This window comes from Anomalospiza imberbis, chromosome 19, assembly GCF_031753505.1.
Source record: "Anomalospiza imberbis isolate Cuckoo-Finch-1a 21T00152 chromosome 19, ASM3175350v1, whole genome shotgun sequence".
Taxonomy (NCBI): Eukaryota; Metazoa; Chordata; class Aves; order Passeriformes; family Viduidae; genus Anomalospiza; species Anomalospiza imberbis.
The window spans coordinates 7,976,820-7,999,375 of NC_089699.1; the positions used below are offsets into that span (position 1 = coordinate 7,976,820).

At 56.1% G+C, this 22,556-nt stretch overlaps 1 protein-coding gene across 2 annotated transcripts; it reads left to right on the forward strand.

The window, feature by feature from the left end:
• The first annotated feature begins 358 nt into the window (after positions 1–358).
• On the forward strand, positions 359–21,769 carry UNC13D (unc-13 homolog D). Of its 2 annotated transcripts, none has more exons than XM_068209464.1 (32): positions 359–950; positions 6,358–6,390; positions 6,645–6,752; positions 7,447–7,506; positions 7,722–7,788; positions 7,870–8,047; positions 8,177–8,221; positions 8,618–8,686; positions 8,876–8,945; positions 9,255–9,359; positions 9,659–9,751; positions 9,987–10,090; positions 10,293–10,410; positions 10,952–11,076; positions 11,346–11,436; positions 11,710–11,766; positions 11,853–11,950; positions 12,185–12,236; positions 12,541–12,671; positions 12,915–13,035; positions 13,605–13,745; positions 13,906–14,004; positions 14,363–14,569; positions 14,741–14,809; positions 15,100–15,179; positions 15,398–15,503; positions 15,578–15,649; positions 15,772–15,855; positions 16,136–16,256; positions 16,829–16,952; positions 17,232–17,437; positions 17,530–21,769. In XM_068209464.1, exons 2-32 carry the CDS (start codon positions 6,358–6,360, stop codon positions 17,631–17,633), a joined length of 3,138 nt encoding a protein of 1,045 aa, XP_068065565.1. In that variant the 5' UTR covers positions 359–950; the 3' UTR covers positions 17,634–21,769. The 2 variants fall into 2 exon arrangements, with proteins under 2 accessions (XP_068065565.1, XP_068065564.1); XM_068209463.1 differs by lacking the exon at positions 359–950 and adding an exon at positions 3,492–4,321.
• Positions 21,770–22,556: the final 787 nt, after the last annotated feature.

Sequence of the window (22,556 nt, forward strand, 5' to 3'; positions counted from 1 at the left end):
AGTCCCTCCTCAGCTCAGACACATGCTGTAGGTCCTGCTGCTCTCAACTCAGCCCCCAAACCAGCAAATAAATTGGCTTTGAAATGTGTCCCCCATTCTCTGTCCCTGTGGTGAGGGGATGATAAATCCAGTGTCTGAAACAGAATTATCTCACTGGGAGAGGGAAGTGGAAGACAGCACATGACAGTGATGGTGAAAACATTTTAAAGTGGTCACAAGGTGCTATGAGGCAAATGAGGGACATCCAGGTCTACACATGAAGTCTGTGACTTCCTCAGAGTCATCCTTGCATGTCCCTGCCATGGAGCTTGCAGCTCTTGTGCCAAACCTCTGCTCCTGCACAGGGCTCCCAAGGGGAATGGAGCTTTCACAACTGCCCTGTCCTGTGTGGGTGGCTGGAAGTCCCCTTAGCTCTCCCCAGAGGGATGGAGTTTGCCTTGACATCCTTTTAAGATGTCCCAAATGAGGTGGGAGGTACTGTGTGTTCCCCACTTCCTTCCCAGGTGCCACCATATTTTGTGAGGTGCCCCCAAAGTGCTCAGGAGAGCCTGTGGCAAGAGAGCTGCGGGGTCAGGGCAGGAGTAACTGGAGGGCCCCAGAGGAAAAGGGAGGGGGGATGACTGACATCCCTCCTGGGTATGGAATCGTTGGCCCCACAGCACTCAGTGGGTCCCAGGGGGATACCTCACCTGGGCAGCCCCGAAGAGGGCAAACAGGGATGTCTTTCATTTTGGAACCACCTTCCCTTCCTCTCCCCTGCCTGGTGCCTGCACCAAAGTCCCTTTGCCAAAGCCTGGCAGGCGCCAGTGGGTTCTGCAGAGTCATCAGACCCCGTGCTTAAAGGAGAAGTGAGGGAGGGACATGTTGAAATCAGTTTTTTGACTATTTGCCCATTTCCATCCGAGAGATAAGAGTGAGGCCAGGCTGCGGCTTCAGGATCAGGACAAGAGGTAGGAGATAAACTACTATTAATGCTGGTAGAGGGTTCTTTCCTAGCAGGTTTTCCTTTAAGGGGAAGATGATTCCCTATAAAGAAGGTGATGATGCTTGTTCTTTGGAGATCTTTTCTCTGCAGCACCTGTAACCCCATTCACAATTGAGCTGTGGACTTTATTTATACTGGGGACAGGTATAAAGGGTTTTCCTTTAGGATTACTTTTTTTTAAAAGGAATATTTAAAAGGCTTCACTCCACATTGTGCATATATATGTTGGTTATTTTGGGAGGCAGGCTGACAGCATGGGAAGCAGGGGCTGTTTTGGGGAATGCCAACCCCATCCCTTTGGGAAATCCTGCATTGGATGTCTGGGGTATTTTGCTAATTGACTGTCAGTGTGGGGAAATATATCAGGAGTTTATCAGGAGTGTCTCTACTGACCAGAAATCCTCACTCATTCTGGAGCTGCTTTTAGGGCTTCTCTAATTGTTTCCTGGACAAGGAGTAATTCAAGGTGCAAATACTGGAGCTCAGTGATTTTTGTCACTGGTATTTTGTGGGGAACAGGTGGCTGCTGGTAAAACCCAGGGGAAAAAAGGATATTTGCTGCTTTGGAGACCTGATCACCAGACAGCTCTCCCATGGCACACGCAGGGGCTTGAATCCCTGTGATGCCTGCACAGAGTCCTTCCCAAGGACCCTGCTGGCTCTGATGGGAGCTGTGTGCTCCCACCCTGCTGGGCTGTACCTGAGCATTTCCAGAGGGCATTGCAAACCAGTGCAGTGCCCAGCTGAGGAAAGAGCTTTTAAACAGACACTTCCATACTGCAGTTGAACTTTTGCTTTCTAAAGCTTGCACAACCCCAGCCCAGCCACCAGCTTCTGGCTGGAGGGTCACTGCCCGATGTTTAGCAATAGTTATGACTGGATTTTACTTCTCCCATGTTACAAGGAGGAGAGAAGTGGATTTGAAGATTGATTAAACTCTTTCAGCTGTTCTCTCTGTGCTGGTTGAGGCAAGAGACATCCTGACTGCTGTTATTTTTTCTTGGCAAGGAACAGTGAAAGGTGTGAACAGCTCAAGGATGCTGAGTCCATGTCCTGCCTTTACCTGTGGGGTTGCTGTTTTCTGGGCCAGATTTTGCTTTTGCTATCAAAGCTAAAAGCAAAGATGACAGCAATGGTTTCCAAAGGCCATCGTGCACTTTTCTCTAGTTCCCACTAACAGCATTTGGCAAGGGAGCACAGAGCTGATGTCCCAGATCAATAAACTGCATTTGTGCATGTCACGGGACAGGAATTGGCTTCTCCACCAGATCCCCCCATCAGCGAGGGAGGAGATGCTTTGAAGCTGTTTGCCCAAGGTGAGCTAATGGAAAAAGGCTGGATAAAGCCAAGGCTGAGGCTGGCAGGGCTGGGTAAGCACCTCTAAGCATCTCTGACAGCAAAGGGAATAGGCATCCTCAGCAGGTGTGGGATGAGGTGGTGGCTCCAGTGCCAAACTGGGAAGTGCACAAGAAGGGGTTCTGAAGCCCAGTTCCTTGGGGCACCCAATTTCTGGGGACAGTTTCCAGAGCCCTCCTGGCAGGGGAGAGAGCAGAAGTGTAACAAACAGCTTTTTTCAGACCTCAGGGGACAAGGCTGAAAAGTCTCAGGAGTGCATTTCAGCTTTTGGGCCTCTCACTTTATCTCTGGATTTTTATTCAGTAGATTAGTTTGGCATCCCCCTACTCCTGAAAATTCAGTGTTTTTATGCTGTGCAGCCCCTCTTGGCCCCAGTCCTGTGCTGGTTGACCTGGATAAAGAAAATCTACCCCCCACCTCAAACCCCTGCCTCTGCTCTCAGCCCTTTTTTCATCGCCTGGTCCCACAACTTCAGGGAACCCCTTTTGCCATTATATCCTGCTCTTACAGGGTTCCAGGGCAAAGAGAAGTTGTGTCTCTCTTAAAGCAATTAAAAGAGTGCAACCTGCCTCGATTAAAGGACTGGATTAGTGCAAGGCTGGAAGGGACTGGCTGCCTGCCCTCATCCTCCTCACAGGGATGCCGCTGCCAGCATCCTCCTGCAGCCCTGCTTGGAGCCAGCGTGCTGTGAGGCTCTGTGCGGTGGACTCTGATTCCTTCTCTGGTATTCAGGAGACAAACTTTCCAGTGCAGTATCCACGGTCATGGTTTCCTGGTTGGATTCAGCACAAATCCCTGAGTGCCTGCACAGTACCACTGGTCCCAGTGTGGAGCCACTGCTGTTTGTTTTACATCTGGAACATCTTTTTTTTTTTAAGGCTTTTGGGCCATCCAGGGGCCAGAAAGGTGCGGGGAAGACAAAACCTCCCCTTGGGGAGTCACTGCCCTGCTGCACAGGGCCTGTGGCTCGTCAGCAGCCCGGGCAGTGACACCAAACCCCAGCAGTGACACTGAGCAGGGGCTGATGTCCTTGTCCTTCCCTGGGCTGTGGGTCCGGCTGCTGAGCAGCAAACGCAGCTCCACAGCTCCTCCAAAGCCCAGGAGCTGTGCCTGTAGGCACGACTCAAATCGGCTCTAGCCCTGGCCATCTCCTGATGCCCAGCCCAGCCTTCCCCCAGGCAGTTTGTTATCAGTGAGAGCATCCTGATAGGGATCTGCGAGGGGAGGGCAACTGCCTGGCAAGCTGCAGTCAGATAGAGGTGTTTACAAGAATGAAAGCTGTCGCTAAAGAACCAGCTTTCCACGTCGTTTCTTTCTGCTTTTTTCCTCAGTAACCAGCTCTTTCTGGACAGCCCGTTTGGGAAAAAGGCCCTTTCTCCGTGCTGTTCTTGGCTCTTTACTGCCTCTGTTCTCAGCCCAACCTTGTGCAACTCTCCTGGGTGTTGCAAAGACTTCTCATCCCGCAGCTTTTGCGTGGGGTTTCAAATCCCCGCATCCCCGGGGGCTGAAGACACCCCCAGCTTTCTGCAAGGTCCCTGCCTCTGCTCTCGGGGCACGGCGGCTCCCGAAAACACATCAGAGCCCAGATCCTCAGCGTTGCCTTCACTAATCCTCTCCATCGCCCCCTTCCTCTGCTGGCCTTTGCCTTCTCAGGGCTGTTTCTCTCCACTGGCTCCCGATTCCTTGCTCGTACGTGACAGCAGGCCCGTTCCTTTGCCCCCGGTGCCCCGTGTGGCCCGCAGTGCCCGTGGCGGGGCCGCCGGGGAGCGGGGCCCGCGTCCCGGGCTGCTCTGCAAGGCGCCCCACACGGCGTTTCCGCTGCGCTAGCATGGCCACGCCGCGATAAGGCCTGCGGTTTCCTCCCTGAGGAGCGAGCCGCGGGGCAGGCCCTGCAGCTCTGCCCCACACCCAGCCTCCCCCGACATGGAGCCTGCTGGCCAGAGCGCCCCGGGGGCCCTCCCCGGGGAGGAGAGCCCCGAGGTAGGTGGGTTTGAGCTCAGGGGGCTGGGGGCGGTGTTTGAGGTGCGGGGGCAGCGGGCAGGGCAGGGCGGCTGTGTCCAGGGGACCCTGGGGGCAGCGCCGGGCGCCGAGGCTGGACAAAGGGGATGGGGGAGAAGGGTCCGAGGCCTGGGTGTGACTGAGAGAGGGGGGTACCATACCCCCGGGCACCCCAGGGTGGGTACGGGGCCAGCTGCAGCTCTGTGCCCCCACTGAGGGTCCCCTCTGAGGGGCTCTGTGCTGCCGCAGCCGCCCCAAAGCCCTGCTCCAGCCCATCCCAAAATGACCAGCTCCCTCTGGGTGCCCGTGTCTGTCCCGGTGGGATGGGAGCCACAGCTCTGCCCGTGCTGCTGGGAGCACGAGGGCACAGTGCCCCTCCTGGGCTGGTCTGTCCTGGTGTCCCCTGTCCCCCTCCCGAGCGCCCCTGTCCCTGCTGCCTCCCCACTGCTGCAGCTGCTGGGGTGGGCTGATGCTGGGGGCTGGATCCAGACCTGGATTTAAGCAACACTACTGGATTTGAGCTGGGCTTTTGGCATGAGGATTAGCAGCAGTAAACACGTCCTGGTGGCTCAGCTCAGCTTTGGCGTAACCAGCCCCGTGTGCACACGGGAGCACGGAGCAGATCCTGCTGCCCGGGCAGCAGAGTGGAGCAGCAGGGAGCTGCCCCCAAAGCCAGCAGGGATTCCTCCCCCTGCCCTCCTGGGCTACCCCACTGCTGGGCGAGGAACAGCTGCCTGTGCCTTGCTGATAATAAATAACAGCAGCAGAGAAATAAAATCCTTTTCTGTTCCCTCTGTGCTTCTGACCTTGCAATGGTGCAGCGCTGACTGTGGGGATGCTGGAAGATTTGGGATGGGGCCATGCCCCCCGTGCCTTGGCACAGGCAGGACAGTGCCAGCAGCAGCAGCAGGTGCATGGAACCTGGGCTGGAGCAGGCTGGGACCTCCTGAGTGCAAGGGGCTCCCCTTTCACAGGGGGGTACTGACCCTCCAGAGCCCCCATCAGCCACCAGTGGGTACAAGAAGGGATGTGGAGGCAGGTGGGAGAGAATCAACTCAAGGGTTAAACTTGCCAGGCCTGGAAGGGTTGAATTCAGTCCAGATGGCCGGGGGATTATGCCAGCCCTAAATTTGCCATAAGCAAATGTTAATGTTCAAGCTCAGGGTTGGTTTATTTTTTTCTGTTAGGGGTTCCTAAGGTCACTTTGGGGCCTGGGCTGACCCACAGGTAGGATTTGTCCGTCCGTCCATCCATCCATCCATCCATCCATCCATCCATCCATCCCCACCGGCCCTGCATGAGAAGGTGCCAGGACCATGCTCTGCAAACGCCCCTCAGCCCAGAAAAGCCCAAATTTATTTAAAAAAACTTCTGTTGCATTTTTTGGTGTCACCCCCTTGTACTCCCAGAGGTTCCAGTTCTAAGACCCGTGACAGATGGCACAGGGACACCGGTCCCCTTCCTCTGGCAGTGTCACTGCTTGGATTTTATTCTTGTTTGGAAAGTCAGTGCTGTCGCTGGGCATCCTTCAAGTGGGGGATGAGCAGTGCTCCCTTGCAGCTTTCAGAGATTTGTAGCAGTGCACCAAATCCTGGTGGCTTTTGGCATCTCCTTGCCCAGCCTGGAGCTCCTCACAGTGCTCTGGCCCTCTGCCCTGTCCCTCAGCTGCTTTGCTCTCCAGCCTGGTGCTGCTGGAGTGAGTGGCTCTGGGGGATGAGAGGTGGGTGGTTGGCTTTTAAAGCCTCCTGGGGGTCATCCCAAGCTGCTGTTGCCACCCTCGCAGCCCCCTCCTCAATTAATGGGGCTTGGGGGTGAAGTCCCCCGTGCTGCCCTGCTGGTGTGCGATGGAGGACATTGTCCCTTGGCCGTGGGGTGACACATCATCCTTTGGGACATCCCACCCTCATGTGCTGTGGGTGATGCCACCCCACCCTGGCTGCCCTGCCCTGTCCGGCCACGACTTCCTCCTCAAGCCATGCTCTTGATGGGAAACCTCTCAGCTTCTCTTCTCTCCCCAGATGGATCTGTCCCACCGGTTCTCCAAGGAAGAGGTACGAGTGTGGCCCCACTGTGGTCTCCCTTGGTGGCACTGGAGGGGGAGGGCAGTGCTGCAGGGGCTCAGGGATGTGGCTCAGCTCCCCAGGGACAGCCGGTGGTGGGCGGGCAGGGCTGGATGCAGGGGGTGGCAGGGCCTGGCACAGAGCCTGGGGAGCTGTGAGGAGGAAATCCTGCTGATCCTGGGGGATGCCTGGAGCACGTCCCTGCTGGCTGCCCCCACATGAGGTGTCAGCACTGTCCCCCACAGCTGGCCCTGCTCTACGAGGAGGTTCTCTACACCATCCGGCACCGCCTGGGCAAGCCCGAGCAGCAGCACGTCGGGGACTCCCAGGAGCTCTACTCCTACGTGCAGAAGGTGCATCCCCTTCCTGACAAGGTCCCCAAAACCTGTCCCCTGACATGTCCATCCTCCCAGCTACAGGGGATGGTAGGAAGCTGTTATGCCCCAAGCTCACTCAGTGAGTTTTTAAAATGGCTTTGATTTACTCTGGTGGTTCACAGGAGACCACAACATTCTCAGGAGGCTGAATAACAAACATTTACTTGCAAACTTGAGAATGTTAATGTTGAATAAGGCTGGGCTTTCCATGTGCCAGGGGCTTGGGCTGGACCAGAGCCTCCAGGGGCCAGGATGTGGAAGTGCCCCATCCCAGCTACGCAGAACTTGCCCTGACCCCCACCACACACAGTTTCTCTCAGGTTGTTTGGAGCCAATAATCATTCCTCTGGACCCCTACAAGGTCACTCAGAGGGAGCTTTTAACAAGCACCGTGAAAGATGTAGCAGCAGCATCCAGCTGGAAGGCTGGGAGCATCCTGTGGCTGGGAAGTATTAGCCCTGGGGAGAAGTGTTTATCTTAGGCTGGGGATGGTGGGAGGAAGGCTTTCCCTCAAGAGTTTCAGCTGGTCCCCAGTCTTTCTGCTGGACTCTGCCACTCTCCTCTCCCCCTGGGTTGCTGCTGGCTCCCAGGGAGCAGAGGGAAGCCCCTGGCTGCTCTCCAGCCCCTGTTAACAGGGCAGCATTCATCACCAGCCCCAATATCCACACAGGCTTTTGGCATGAACACAGAAGAGCACGGTGTCATCATGCAGCAGGTCATGGAGCTGGAGGTACAATGTCCCCAGGGTGCAGCTGGGGTGGTGCTGGGGGGCTGCAGTGCCCCTGAGCCCCTGTGGTTGGGATTTGGGGTGCCCTGGGGTTGTCACTGCTTGGGTGGGAGCTGCTGGCAAGGTCCTGCTCCAGCCCCATCCTTCCCTGCAGGGGTGATCCTTCCTCACAGGGTTGGTGACCCTGCACATTAATAGCTGTTCATTCATTTTTCCAGAGCCCCATTTACTGCCTGAAAGCCACTGTGAAGGAAGCCAAGGGAATTTTGGGTAAAGATGTCAGTGGTAAGTGGAGGGGTGCGTGTCCCGTGGGAAGAGGGGCAGCTGCTGCTCCTGAGTGGAATTCCCACACCTCTGCCCTCGCAGGGCTCAGTGACCCATACTGCCTGCTGGGCATCGAGGCCAGGAGCCAGGAGCCAGCCCACCCCGACCACAAGAAGAGGATGAAAGCTGTGGTCAAAGACCTCATCCCCGAAGACCAAATCCATCGCACCCAAGTCATAAACCAGACCCTCAGCCCAGTGTGGAACGAGACCTTCATCCTGTAAGCCACCCCCACCCCTTGGCTCTGCTCTCTGGGGGGATGCAGGGCGTGGCCAGGGCTCTTGGTTCGGGATGGGGGGTTTACCACTCGTGTGTTACTCCAGTAACAACATCCCCTGGTGCCTTGCAGGGAGTTTAAAGATGTGGAGACAGCCAGCTTCCACCTGGACATGTGGTGAGTGACAGCATCCCAGTGAGCCCAGGACCCTGCCCGAGGGGCTGCTGCCTCCTGGGATTTAATCTGCAACTTTTTTAAAGGCCCTGAAGCCAGCTGGGAACCCCTTTCCCCATCACATTCCATGGAGCAGTGCTCAGTGCAGGATGTGGCCTGCACCAGCAGGGAAAGCCCAGGCTGGCTGTGCCCAGGCAGGGCTGGTCCTAAGCCCTGGTTTAATTTATGGAGACCCACGTGCTCGCAGATTTGGGCTGGGTTTAGGGGTGGCCTCAACCCTGACGCTTCCCTGCTCCTGTGCTTTCCCTTCTCCACCGTCATTGCAATTCCCTGCTCTGTTTTTCCATCCCCTGCATTTCCCCCTCTCCCCGCCGTGGATTTTGCCTCCCACCCACGCAGGGACTCAGACGTGGTGGAGTCGATGCGGCACAAGCTGGGGGAGCTGACGGACCTCCACGGCCTCAAAAGGTTGGTGCTGGTGCGGCCCCACGGCTGCTGAGGGTTGGAAAATTGTTATTTGTCTGCTGGATTTTAAAAATCGCCCTTGGAAGGAGGGAGGGTGGGGGGCAGGTCTGTGTCACCCTTCTCCACCCCGAACACGGCCGGGTCATGGCTGCAGGGCACCTTCCCACCCCCTCGGTTGTTTATGCCTTTCAGGATCTTTAAAGACGCTCGCAAAGACAAAGGGCAGGACGATTTCCTGGGGAACGTGGTCGTTCGCCTGAAGGTGAGCCCCGCAGAGCCTCCCCTCCTCTGAGGAACGCTCCAGGACTTTGCCCAGTGAAACCTCCCGGGGTCCGGGCAGGATCCCGGCACACCCAGGATCCCTTCTCAGAGCCACAGACCGATGTCAGGTCCCTCACTGTGCCACAGTCATTCCAACACACTCAGTCACTGCACATCCTGTGTTTTTAATCCAATACAGAATCTTCCTGCCCCATGAACGCAGTGGGATGAAGATCCCCTGGTCTCTAAATGAGATCCTTCTCCTGGGAAGGCTGCCCAGGGCTTCCCCCTTGTCCCTCTGTGCCTGCAGGACCTGCACTGCTGGAATGACCAGTGGTACCAGCTGGAGCCACGGACGGAGACCTATCCTGAGCGGGGACACTGTCACCTGCAGTTCCTACTGACTCACAAGAAGGTGGGATGGGATGTGGAAAGGTCCTTTCCACTGCCTTGGCAGGATGGGAAGGACAGCTGCCTGTCCCTTGGGGCTTGTCTGGGGTCACAGGTGCCTGCCCCAGGAGCAGAGGTGCCAGCACCAGGGTCTGCAGGTGCTGGACCCTCCCCTGGGCTCTGTGCCAGCACCAGGACCCTGCTCCTGGTTCACCTGTAGCCCTTGGCTCTCCCACCCTGCTTTTTGGGTCCTGTGTGCCCACTGTGACAGCGTCCCTGTGTGCCCAGGCAGGTGATGGTTCTCTCTGCCTTGTCTCTTTGCAGAGGGCCACCACGAGCAGCCGGACACAGCCGAGCTACACTGTCCACCGCCACCTGCTGCAGCAGCTGGTGTCCCACGAGATCCTCCAGCACCAGGTACCACCAGGGCTGCTACCAGCACCAGAAGCAGCCCTCCAGCAGCTGGGCTGGGGGGGCCTTCCTTTGCAGCCCACACCCCAACACACTGTGTGGTGGGAATGAGGGTCAGGATGATGCCTGGCATCTTTCTGGGGCTCCCACTCCTGCAAATAGCCCTTCCATGGTGCCTGTCCTCCTCCTCCTCATCCTGTCTTGCTCCAGGACACATTCCTCTCCCTTTCCCTCCTGGCAGGCTGGCAGCACCTCCTGGGACGGGGAGCTGAGCAGCCATGCCAGCACCGTGCTGTACCTGCACGCCACACAGAAGGACCTCTCTGACTTCCACCAGGACATGGCGTGAGTACCTCACACCCAGGGTGCCCCAGTGCAGCACTTGGGGCCTTTCTGGCACCCTCTGACCACAGCTGCTCTGTCCCATGAGCTCAGGTGCTGCCCCTAGGACACCTGGGTGGTCCCTGTGACCCCAGCTGTGACTGTGGCTGGCTCCTGGGTGTCCCCCAGCCCCCGGGGGCTCAGCTCAGCCCTCCCTCCTCCCCAGGCAGTGGCTGGCCTACAGCAAACTCTACCAGAGCCTGGAGTTCAACAGCAGCTGCCTCCTCCACCAGATCACCAGCATCGAGTACCGGTGGGTGCAGGAGCGCCTGAGGCCAGAGCAGGTGAGGGCAGAGATCAGGGAAAGGTGCCCGAGGCACCCAACCCTGAACCTCTCCTCCCAGAGCCCCTGGGGCTGTTTCAGTCCCTGTGTTCCAGGAAGGGCAGAAGACTGTGGGGTACAGGGGTGCCAGGGTGTCTGGAGGGCATTTCCCAGTGGTTTGTTGGTTTGTTCCCCCTCTCTGTGCAGAGCCCCTTACCCTTTGCACTGACATCCTCCTCCCCCATCCCTGCCATCAGCTCAATCACAACCCCCTGCAAAACTTAAATATGACCCAATTTCTGCTTCTCCCAGCCTGTTTTCCCAGGGCATCCCTGCACCCTGCTGAGACACTGAATTTTCCATGCATAGCAATGAGGTTTAAGCACAAAGCTCAGCTCAGTCCCTCCAGTGAGAAGCTACCGGAGACATCAGGGTTTTTTCCCATCCCTGGAGGAGGCTGGAAAGGAATGGGAGCAGCACCTTCCTCCACTGTGGTGCCATGGTCCTGCCAGCATCTGCCTGTCACTGAGGAGGACGATGCATGTTTCCTTTCTTCTCCCCAGAAAGCAGAGCTGGCCGAGTCCTTCCAGTCCTTGCTGACCTACGGGGTCTCCCTCATCCGTAGGTTCCGCATCATTTTCCCCCTCTCTGTCCCGAGGTCCACGGAGAGGCTCCAGTCCCTGCTCCGGTGAGTCGGCCACTGGTGCCAGCTGCATGTGGGGTCCTGTGGCTTGGCCACTGTGAGGGACAAGCCCCTGAGCTTGAGCAAAACTCAGTGGGAGCCCTTTCTCCCCCGTCTAGGCTGCTGTGACACTTGTCCTGTCCCAAACCTCATCCTGGGCTCCATGTGGGGAATGCTGCTGGGAGGGGAAGGCTGTTTGGGCAGGGTCTCTGAGGGGAGGAGTGCTTGTTTCTGATGGCAGGTGCTGGGTTTCACTCCAGGTTCTCACTTTGCAGGGTCCTCGTCCAAATGTGCAAAACTAAAGCTTTCCGTGAGCTGTGCGCACCCAGCCCTGACCTCCCCCAGATGATCTCCACAGCTCTGAAGGTACTGGGGGTCTCACCCACCCCAACCCCTACAGGGTGGGACCCTGTGGGTCTCCCTTTCCTTCCACCTCCTGCCCAATGCCCACACCTCAGCAAATCGACATGGATCACCATGGCATGGGAAATACACACCCCTTCAACCTGGTGGCCCCAGCCTGTGGTTCCCACCACAGGTTCTCCCCTCACCCAGGGGACAGGGAGAGTGAAGGGGGTGACAGAGCTGGCTTTGCTCCTCCTGCTTCCCTGCCATCCCACCAGGACTCCTCTCTTGCAGTCAGGCACAACAGAATGGTTCCACATGCAGAAGCAGCACCTCAAGCCCATGGTGAAGGTCAGTTCCCATCTCTGTCCCTCCAACATGATAAAGTCACCTCAGAATGTCTGAGCATCCAAAACAAGCTGTTCTTTCCTTTGCAGAGCATAGAGGAGAATAGCAAAGCCTTGTCCAAGCTCCTCCTGGAGGTGATAGAAGATCTCAAGCAGTGCCAAAAGATCTGGAATAAATTATTCAGCACGTAGGTTTCAGTGCTTGATCTCACCCCCATCCACCTTCCCTGGGATCGAGAGTGACAGGGCACTTTGATGCCTCATTCCTTGGCCCTTGGGCTCCACAGGTGGGATCTTTGGTCCCACCTCTGCCCCCTAGAGCTGTGCTGTCCTCACCCAGGACATGGCCTGGCAGGGTTTGCTGGTCTGGCTTTGCTGGGCTGGATCTGGCAGGCTCTTGACTCCATGTTTCTCTCTTGCAGCAACCTGAAGTTGAATATCTTCTCCATTGCCTACCTGGAGCTGGAGAGCCTGGTGAGCAAGCCTGGGCTGCTCTGCCCTCAGGGGGCTAAGGTCTAAGGCCAGGCGGAGGTTTTTGGCCACCTTTCAGGTGGCAACTGCTTGTTGCAAGCTTGGAAGGGGAGAAAGAGAAACTCCCCCTCTATCCCTGTGTGCCCATAGGGTGACTATGGGGACTATTTGACCCAACGAATCTCCTGAAATGCCACCCAAAAGGAAGAGGAGTTTCCTGAGCTGACCCTCACTCCAGAAGGAGCCTTCCTGGCCCGACCTCACTGGCCAGACCTCACCAAGTCCCCCCGGCCTTGCTCCCATCCAGGTGGCAGAGCACGTTCAGGAGCAGCTGCACAAGGTTGACAGCAGCATGTCCAGACCCACGGCCGAGAGCCTCTTTGATCTCTACCGGAAACTGCAGGAGCTCTGCCAGATGAAGGATTCCCTCCCAAGCAGGTATCCAACCCTGAGAGGGGAGCGGTGCCAGAGGGAGGGATCGAGCAGTTAACTGAGAGGATCTCTGGATCCTTCATCACAAGTTGCACACCAGGTAGAGCCAGCTGTTGGTGCCTGGTGTCAATGGGAGCATCACCAGGAGAGTTTTGGGCTCATCTCTGGGTGGGGTTGGTGTGAGAGCAGGAGGGGTGATGGTCCCGTGCTGCTGCTGTGCGGCTGGAGAACCAGTGCCTTCCTCCATAGGGATGGACCTCTGGCTCTGACCAATTTCCACCAGTGGTTTGAGGAAGCGTTGCCCCTGTGGCTGCAGAAGGCCTACACCACCACACTGGAGAGGGCCCAGAGAGCTGTCCAGATGGACCAGGTAACGTGGGGAGGAGAAATCTCCCTCCTCCTTTTGGGACACTGCAGCTGTCCTCCACGCCTTGCTGCTGTGCCTGGCTCACAGCTCTGAGACCACCACATAGGTGCCTCTGGCTGCCCAGGAGCAGCCAGGTTCCTCTCCCAAAGGCATAACAAAGTATGTGGTCCCCTGGGCCAGCTGATCCCACCCACCCTGGCCCCACACAGTGTCCCTATGTCCCTTCCCTCACTGCTCCCTGGCAGCCCATGTGATCTGAGGACTCTGCATTCAGGCCATGCTGTGAGAATCCCCTTTGCTTCCAGCATCTCTGACGAGGGGAGGGAAGGCAGCCAAGGGGCCACAGGCTGCTCTTCAGTGGGGTTCAGCGGCACTGGGTTGGCGTAGGGAGGGAAACAGGGAGCTCGTGCTGCTCCATCCATCCTCATCTCCACTCTCCAAAGTGGTTGTGTGATGACATTGGGATATAAGGAGCTGATGATGGGCCAGGGAGCCCCAAAGTGAAGGAGCAGCTCTGCTCTCTGGGATGGCATCTCTCTGTTCAAGCTGTGTTTGCCTTCTCTGCCCCTCAGCTGAAGCCTTACGGGTATCACAAGCACAGCACATCCACCGTTGACCTGTCCACCTGCTACGCCCAGATCGTGACAACCTGGCAGCAGCTCAACTGGCCAGACCCTGAGAAAGCCTTCATGATCATGGTCAATCTCCTGGAGGTTTGTACAGCTGGGCACTAGCACCTGGAGTTTCCTCCTCCTGCTCCTGGGGTTGTGTCTCCACGAAGGAGCCAGTACCCCCAGTGATGCGGTTCCCTGAGCCCACGGTGGTCCCCGTGTTGCCTGGTTCAGTCCTGTTGGTTTCCTCTCTGTCCTGCAGGACATGTGCAAGATCTCCCTGATGTACTGCAAGCTCATCAAGGAGAGGGCTGAGGCTCTGTCGCTGAGTGAGCAGAACGAGGGCAAGGCGGCCAACATGGTTGGTATTGGTACCTGTCCAGGTTGCTCCAGGAAAGGCGGGATCTGGCCCTGGTTTCTGGACAAAGAGGGAGCTGAGCTGCTGAGAACCCAGCTGACATCCCCAGTTTGGGTTCCACAGGGACCAGTTGGCCATCAAAAGCCATAATTCTGGAAAATCAGGAGGGAAATGATGTGAGCAGGGGGAGCAGGATGGAGATGGGGACAGGTGGGGATAAAAATGGGACTGGAGATGGTGATGGAGATGGGACTAGGGATGAGGATGAGGATGGGATGGGAATACTGATGGATTGCCTTGGGGATGGGGATGTGGGGTGCTCCAGGGGGTGTGGACCCTGAAGCAGACCTGCCTCCCCCAGCTCTGCATTGTGGTGAACAACATCGAGCAGCTCCGGCTGCTGATGCTGAAGCTGCCATTGCAGCTGGACTGGGCCCGGCTGGAGCAGCGCATGAGGGGCATCATCGACCCGCAGCAGATCCAGAACGCTCTGCACAACCAGCTCGACAGCACCGTGGCCTGCCTGGACCACGAGGTCTGGGACGTGGTGCAAGCCCTGGCTACCAAGGTGACCACCTGCCACTGATGCCCCCTTGGCCCTCACCTGGCCCAGAGCAGTTTCACCCAGGGTGTCCTGAAGCCCATAATGCTCCTGGCATGGAGACAAGGTGGAGCTGGGCATGGGGAGGTTGGTGCAGAGGCCAAAGTCCAAGTCTCTTCCTGTGTTTCTCCCTGGCAGCTGGAAAAGGGCATTGCCAGACATATCCAGGAGCTCTCATCTTCCAGTGACACCCAGAAGCCTGAGGATGTAAGTATCTAGTCCAGCCCCTCCTGGACCATCTTTTTTGGGCAGCCGTGGATAGCCTTTGCTTGCTTAGTGGGTGCCTCTGTCACCCTCCATCACTGCTCCCTGCCCACGCCTGGGGCACAGGACACACTAGTGATGGGCCCAGAGCTCCACGGGCTTCACTTGATGCCCGTGTCAGCAGCAGCAGGACCACACCAGGCACAGCCTGCCTGTGTGGGAAGGAGCCCCTCTGGGATCCTTCCTGGCCTGCAGTGCCCTGCCCCCCACAATGCCCTCTCCTCTCACTGCAGTCCATCATCCCGCTCATGAAGTTCCTGGAGTCGGAGCTGCAGTACCTCAATGAGCATCTGGTCCAGGAGAACTTCAAAAGGTGACTAGGGCACTTGGGATGCACTGTGGAAGAGGCCACCAGCATCACCATTCCTTGGGCAGGAGCATCCCCTCAGCTCCATGGGACTTGGGGCCATCCCACTTCAGGGCTGGCAGGATGAGGCACTTCCTTCTGGGGCTTTGCAGAGCCCTTCAGCTGAAGACCATCCCTGCAGCCCAGCCTCCGGATCCTGCTCACAGCCTCCCTCTCCCCTGCAGCCTCCTCACTCTCCTGTGGCACCACACCCTGTCCGTGCTCTCAGCAGCACAGGGGCCTCAGGTGCCCTCGGTCCAGCACTGCCAGAGGTTGTTCTGTGCCCTGAAGGTACCAAGGGGAAGCAGGGGGTCCCTGGCAAGGACAGGGGTTTGGTTGGTGGCTGACAGCATCCTTGTCCCCAGAGCCTGGAGCTGTGCTTCCACGCCGAGGGCTGCGGGCTGCCGCTGGAGACCCTCCACAGTGCAACCTTCCGGGTACGGAGATGGGGATGGGGAGTCCCCGTGGCTTCCTGTGGGAGGCAGGGATGCCAGGGAGGACATCCCCGGGCTGTGGACCTGTCCGTGTGCTTGACCATCACCTCTCCCCCTGCCCACAGACACTGGAGACTCACCTGGCTCTCTGCTCCGCCACCAGCCACAAACTCATCCAGAAATACTTCAGCAACAGGATCCAGCAGCAGGTAGGAGTCCGGATGGTGCTCCCAGCCCCTTCCCACATCCCACCCTTGCTCACAGGCCCTGCCTGTGGAAATGTGGAATTTCCCCACTACCCTCCCAGTCCTGGGGCTGTTGGGGCAGGTTTTGCCACAGCGTTGAGCAGGAGGGGGCTCAATGCATCCCAGAGGATTCTAGCACACCCTGGTACCCCAAAATTCCTGCTGAGCCTTTGCCCAACCCTGTGCATCCCCTCCATGATGGGGATCAAGCACAACATCCTTATCCTTGTATCCCACTGCCCAGCTGGACACGAGCTCAGAGAAGTACGGGGCCGTGACCATCAAAGCTCTGTACCGGCCTTCGGAGCAGAAACTCCGTGTGGAAGTGCTCAACGCCACCAACCTCATCCCGCTGGACTCCAACGGTGGGTGTGGGTGGGCAGGGGAGCCACCCTGCCCCAGGGTCTCCTGTCCTTGGTCCCTGGTACGCCCCAGTCAGGAGAGATGCTGGCAATGCTTGGACTCTTGATTTGCTTTTTTATCCAAGGAGGTGGATTTGGGGGAAAAGGGGGGTTATTGCACTGGTTCTGGGTGGTTCAGTGGGATGTGGCAGGCAGGACCAAGCAGGACACAGGGCCCATATCCCACTGCTTGTGGCACAAGCCAGCAGCCAGGGCAGGCGGCTTTTCTTCATCACGCAAAGCAGTCGCAGATAAAAAAGCACGCTGGGGTGAGCAGCGACCTTCTCCGGGTCCGGCTGTCGTTTGGGGCGCTCTCCAGGAGAGGTCACTCCTCCTGCAGCCACCCCGGCCGATCGCTGTGCGGGCAGGCTTAGGGATGCTCCCGCACCCTCCAGGAGCCCGGGCTGGGCTGGGGGTTGTGGTGAGGCTGCCCTGAGCACCCCCTGCAGCCATCCCAGTGTGTCCAAGCCCCCCCGGTTGGGTTCGTCCCGGGGCAGAGGGGCCAGGGGAGGGGGCTGATGTCTGCACCCCACCAGGCTCCAGCGACCCCTTCGTGCAGCTCACCCTGGAGCCCCGGCACGAGTTCCCCGAGGTGGTGGCTCGGACCACCCAGTGCAAGAGGAACGAGCTGCACCCCCTCTTCGACGAAGCCTTCGACTTGTACGTAGGGGCTGACACCCACCGGGGCCCCCCAGTCCCCACAGCCCCTCAGGCTTCAACGGAGCCTCTGCCATGGGGCTGCTGCTCCAGGAGCAGCCGTGTCCAGGGAGTTCAGCCCCAGTGGGGTACCCCAAACACCTGGGAGGGTGCGGGGCTGTGCTGGGGCCCCGAGCTTTGAGGGCTGTGGGTCAGCGTGGGGCTGTGGCTGCCCGTGGAGCACAGAAGGTTGTGACCGAGGGGGTGGGGTGTGATGATCCCCTGCCTCCCGTGCCCCTGCAGCTTGATCCCCTCCGAGAAGTGCCGGCAGGAGGGGGCCTGTCTGCTGCTGACCGTGTTTGACTACGACGTGCTGGGGGCCAACGACCTGGAGGGAGAAGCCTTCTTCCCCCTGTGCCACCTGCCCGGCCTCGACACCGAGGAGGACGAGGCTGCCATGGGACGGGTGCCCCAGACCCGGCTCCCCCTCACCCACCCCAAGCCCACGGGTACGTGGTGCCACAGCCAGGCTGAGCCCCTGCAAAGGGGAGAGGGAGCTGTGGGGAGCATCTCCCACCATCACTCCCCTCTTCTCTGGCAGATGAGATCCTGCAGCTGCTGGAGTCCAGGAAAAAGGACAAAGAAGCTCAGGCCTTCGTTAAGCTCCGCAAGCAACGAGCCAAGCAGTCCAAGGAGACAGAGTGAGGGAGGAGCAGGAAGATGGCCCCAAAAGGGGAACTTTTGTGGTGTTGGAGCCAGAACCATCTGCAGGGAGTGTGGGGACAGAGGGGTCCCTGTGCCTGCCCCACCGCAAGTCCCAGCACCCAACTCACCCCCACCTTCGGGCAGCAACGCTCCCGTGAGCCTGGGAGGGTGGGCAGCTGGATAGGAGGGGATTTCTTCGCCTGCCTGGACTTGTAACACTACAAGAGGGATGTGAAAGTGTGGCTGTCCCTGCCTGTCCCTCTGGAGTTGGTCGCTGCCAGTGCTGCATCTCCTGGCCGTGTCCCCAGCCCTCCTGTCTGCAACACAACTGATTCAGGCTGGGGACAGCCATGGCCAAACCTGCCTTCATTTTTAGTTTTTCTTTAATTTTTAAAATTTCTTTCCCCCCTCATTTTCTTGTGGATAAGCCTCTTATTTTAAATGAAAAGCCACAAAGCTGATGCGTGGGCTGTGTGCTTGGGGGCAGTGGCCCTGTGCTGGGAGCAGCAGCACAGCAGGGTGGGAAAAGGCATTTGAGGTCTGGTGGGAGCTGCTGAATTCTCCTTTTTTGAAATGCGTATAGCTTTTCTGTCTGTTTGGGTGTTTTTTTATTTTACCACCAATTTTACTGACCTCCTGGAAGCCTGGGATCTTGCCGGAGCCTGGGCAGCAATAAAGAGCATCACAGCCCTGGTAGCCAAACCAGGAGATATTTTTGGTAGCTGACAGCCCAGGCATGTGGTGCAGGTCCCTGGCATCACTCCCAGCCTGTGCCAGGGACCTGGGTTCCTCTGGAAGTGGTAGGAAGCTCTGCAGGTTGCATCCATGTGGGGTGACCCAGTACGACAGTAAAAATGCCTGACAAGGCAGGTGGTTTTAACAATTTGTTGGGTTTTTTGGAGCTTGTTTTCTCTGCAATTAATACTAATTATACATCTGGAGCTCCCTCTACCCCCACCCTGCACGGGGGTGACCGTGTTTGAGCTGCAGCAGGTCCCTGGGAGCTGCCAAGGACCAGGGAATTAAAAGCATCCCCCTCCCGGGTGCCTGAGCACCAGCTGCTCCCTCGGTGGGCAGAGCAGCCGCTGGGTCAGCTCAGGTCACATCCTGGATGCGGGGGTGGGAAAAGAAAAAAGCTCCTTTGGTATCTGTGTGACAGAGCCCACAGCAGGGGGGATTAAGGCGCTGCAGGCTCTCAAGGAAGCCATTTGCTGGCTTAGGTTTTAGTGCAGAGAAATAACATTCCAGAGCTGGGTCTGGGATTGTGGGGATGCTGTCTCGGGGTGCCATCTCAGCTGGGTCCAGCACCCTGTGCCTGCACCCCACAGCTCATCTGGAGCTGGCACCTGCTGGCAGCCACCTCACGCTTTATTATGAAGTTTACTACACGAGGCTGGAGGTTTGAATATGGTCTCAGCTCATTTTTGGCTGTTTTTTTAAAAATCACTGTGTCCCACCTTGCCCTGGGCTGCCACCAGCCAGGCATGTCCCATGGAGCAGGTGGCATGGGCTGACCTCTTTTCTGAGGTTGTTTGCACTGTATTATTCAAGGTCTTTTAGCTTAATATTTGCTCAGCTACAGGCACTGGTGTGGGTCTTCTCCCACCCTAAAAGAAATCCCACCTTTTACAGAGAAAGACTAATAAACCTTAATCAGAGAGAGCACAACTAATCCCATGGAGCAGAACAGCCCAAACATTAAAAAATAAGGCCTGAAGCACACAAAACCAACTCCTAGCAAATGCAAGAATGACGAAGAGGAAGAAGTTTCCATCATCATCCTCCTAATCCTGGTGAGGAACCCGACACAGGCGGATGGCCAGAACACAAGAGGGAAGGGGCTGGCACTTAGATCTACTGATTTTATTGAGTTACCAATAATCTGCAATACAAATGGGCCCATTCAGATTACTGTTGTGACTGGACTAATGGGAAGTGGTTGATGCGTCTTTGAAGCATTAATTAGACCAAAACTAAGAGGTAATTCTTGGATCCACAGGCCAGGTGTGTTCTTTTGGGTGCCAGCACACAAAACACTGTATCCAGTGTGCAGGCACAGCCCACCTTTGCCCAGCCAGGCTCTTCCAGGACACAAATCCATGTCCAGACCAAGAATTTGGGTGAGAAATTTGGGGATTTGCAACTTACAACGAGGTCTCTGCCACACCTTAACCACATTGCATTGATGTTCCCCCTCTTTCACCACACCTCCATCAGGAAAGTGAATTGCAACACCCCCAAAAGGGAGGGAGCTCAGAGAGAAATTATTCTTAGTTGTGTGAAAACTGGCCACAGAGCTGTTGTTTTGAGGGCTCCAAAGCCCAGATTTCTCCACCCTCCCAAGGCCCAGAGCAGAGCCTGGGGCAGCACATCCACCCGGGCACGCATGCGCACACACACACGCACACACCGCTTCAGTTGGTATTTTTTTTCTTAGCAAAAAAATAAAAATTTATTGTCGTCTAAAAAAAAAAAAAAAATCCATCCTGCCCTTGGAAACTGTGACACAGATTGAGTTCTTTCCAGCCCCACATGCAAATTCACTCTGCCAAGAAAAGAGTCTAAACCAGGTTTCCGACAGCCAAAACACATATTTACAGAGTACGAGAGAACGACAGCTGAAATCACAGTTCTATACATGGAATCAACAACACGTTTTACACCACTGATCACCATTCTGCCAACTTCTACACGGACTAGGGGCGCCTCTGCCCAGTGCCCTTCCTCCTGGGGAAAGCAGGGAAGGGACTGGGCAAGAATTGCCACCAGAAATACTGCAGTGTGTATTATTATTATTCTTTTAAAATGTATACTGTATTTATTTTGTTTTAACATTGGAAGCTACAGAGTGGGGAAGCCCCAGAAATCTCTCCAATGCAGTCACTACTTTGCAGGAATACTTCACCTTTAAAATACTAGGTTTTACATCAGTAACATCTATTTTGCTGTTGGCCATCACTCCCAAGGATTATAGTAACTCTGGAGGAAAACACTGGTAATATTCTTCCTTCTCAGATAGGGGAAAAGGAGGAAGAGAGGAGGTTCTGAGGCCGGTGGAACAGCAAGGGATGACTGAGTCCATTCAGTGTTACGGGCTTCCTCCCAGGGTAAGGAATTCTCTTCATTGTCTCAGCTGCACAAGCCTTGCCTGTGGCTCAGGTTCAGCTTCAGAGATGTACAAAAGTGTCAAACCCTTCGGCAGGGGATCAGCTGCAGGGACCCCCAGGGGTGGGAGCTGCTTTAGGAAATGTGCTCCAGCTCCGAGACCTTTCCCGGTCCCTGCCGTGCCACTGCAGGCACATGGCTACGGCACCTACGACCGGAGAGGAGCTCAAAGTGGTCCTGTTAGCCCCAAATGCTAAAATCCTTCAGCTCCTGGCTCTCACCTACAGCTCTGACCCTGCTTGTTGCTCTGGATCTACCCAGGCTAGTGTTGTCCCAAGCCAGCTGCTTCTAGGTTGGTTTTCCGCAATAAAGTAAAAGTTTATTGACCTTTAGGACGCTGTGGTTTCACATCACAACCACAACTCCACAACTCCTTCCCCCAGCTCTCTACGCAGAAGTGTCCGACCTGCCCAATTCGTCACCGAGGTCAGCTCTTCTGAAGCTCCCAAAAATTTGGGGGGGGAAATGTCATTATCCACTCAGGAGTCTGTGTGAGGAGGCAGGACCCAGACATGGTCGAGGCTGTTCAGCTGGGCTGCTCCCCCAGGAACCCTGTGGACCCCACTTCTGTTTTGAAGCCCCCTCAGCTCTGCTGTGTTACTGTGTGTCCTCTAAAGGGAGTTCCTGCTTCAGAAGGAAGCCTGACAGTACGTGACAGGGGCTGCACTTATTAGCACCAGGTTTATTTCAGCTCTTTTTACACCATACAAAAGCTGATCACTGACTCTTGAAGCCTCAACTGCAGTGCTGTGATTATGGTTTGTCCTTCCTGCACGGAGCAGGCAGCAACGACTGCTGGAACGGGTCAGGAATGCTGCTCCTTCCCCCTGCTCCCACCTCATTTGGTTCGGGAATTGTCTTTAAATGGCCCACCAGAACATTCACAAAATATGCAAAGATGAAGTTCTCTTTTCCATCTGATGCTTAAGAAAATAAATTCACATTTCAATATTCCTCTCCTTTTTTTTTTTTTTTTTTTTTTTTTTAAGCAGCAAACAAATTGATAGAAACCTAAATTTAGGAAGTGTTTCTTCAAGAACCAGAGAAAAGTGAGAAAGTCTATGTGCTTGTGCAAAGAGAGTGCTGAGAGAGGTGGGGGTGGGGGCAAGGGAAGGGTCTAGTGCTAATTCCTTCAGGCTGCTCTGCCATGAGTGCAGCGTGGCAATGGAAAGTTAAAATATAAGGGCCACAAACAGGTGAAATTCTGAATTCTTTGGTCCTTCAGTATAAGTTTTAAAACAGAGAAACTGTTTTACTCAAAAGGGAAAAACACATTTTCTCTGGCCTGGAATTTTTCCTTGTACCCCAGGGAAACTGGGGGCAAACAGCTCTTTGCCCTTAACCCCCCCAGGTCCTGCATCACCCCATGACTGCAAGTGCCAGGAGACAGCCCAAGCTGCCCCCAGGGGACAAGCTCCATGTGGAGGGATTCCCTGTTGGAATCACAGAGCTGCTGCTGGACAGATCTGGAAAAAGAGGGCTGGCAAAAGGCAGCATCACCCCCGAGCAGCCCCCAGGGAGGCAGAGGAGCAGAGAAACCCCCATGCTCATAAAAAGTGTTACAAACCATAGCCAAAAACGGGCTGATCAGCTCTGCTGCTTATAAATATTAAAGATCTGATTCAAGAGTTTATTTCCTATGATTTAAGTTAGTTACAAAAAAAAAAAAAAACTTTTTAGTAATTTTTTTTTTCTTAAATGGGCTTTTTCCTCCTCCTCCCCCTCACTTTTAATTTTTTTTTATTTTTTATTTTTCCT

Bases quoted from the DNA above. Each gene is read 5' to 3' on its own strand.
- UNC13D (XM_068209463.1), top strand. From the start codon at position 4,265: ATGGAGCCTGCTGGCCAGAGCGCCCCGGGGGCCCTCCCCGGGGAGGAG. The intron at 11,437-11,709 runs GTACTGGGGGTC...CCTCTCTTGCAG, and splicing joins TGATCTCCACAGCTCTGAAG to TCAGGCACAACAGAATGGTT. The intron at 11,767-11,852 runs GTCAGTTCCCAT...TTTCCTTTGCAG, and splicing joins ACCTCAAGCCCATGGTGAAG to AGCATAGAGGAGAATAGCAA.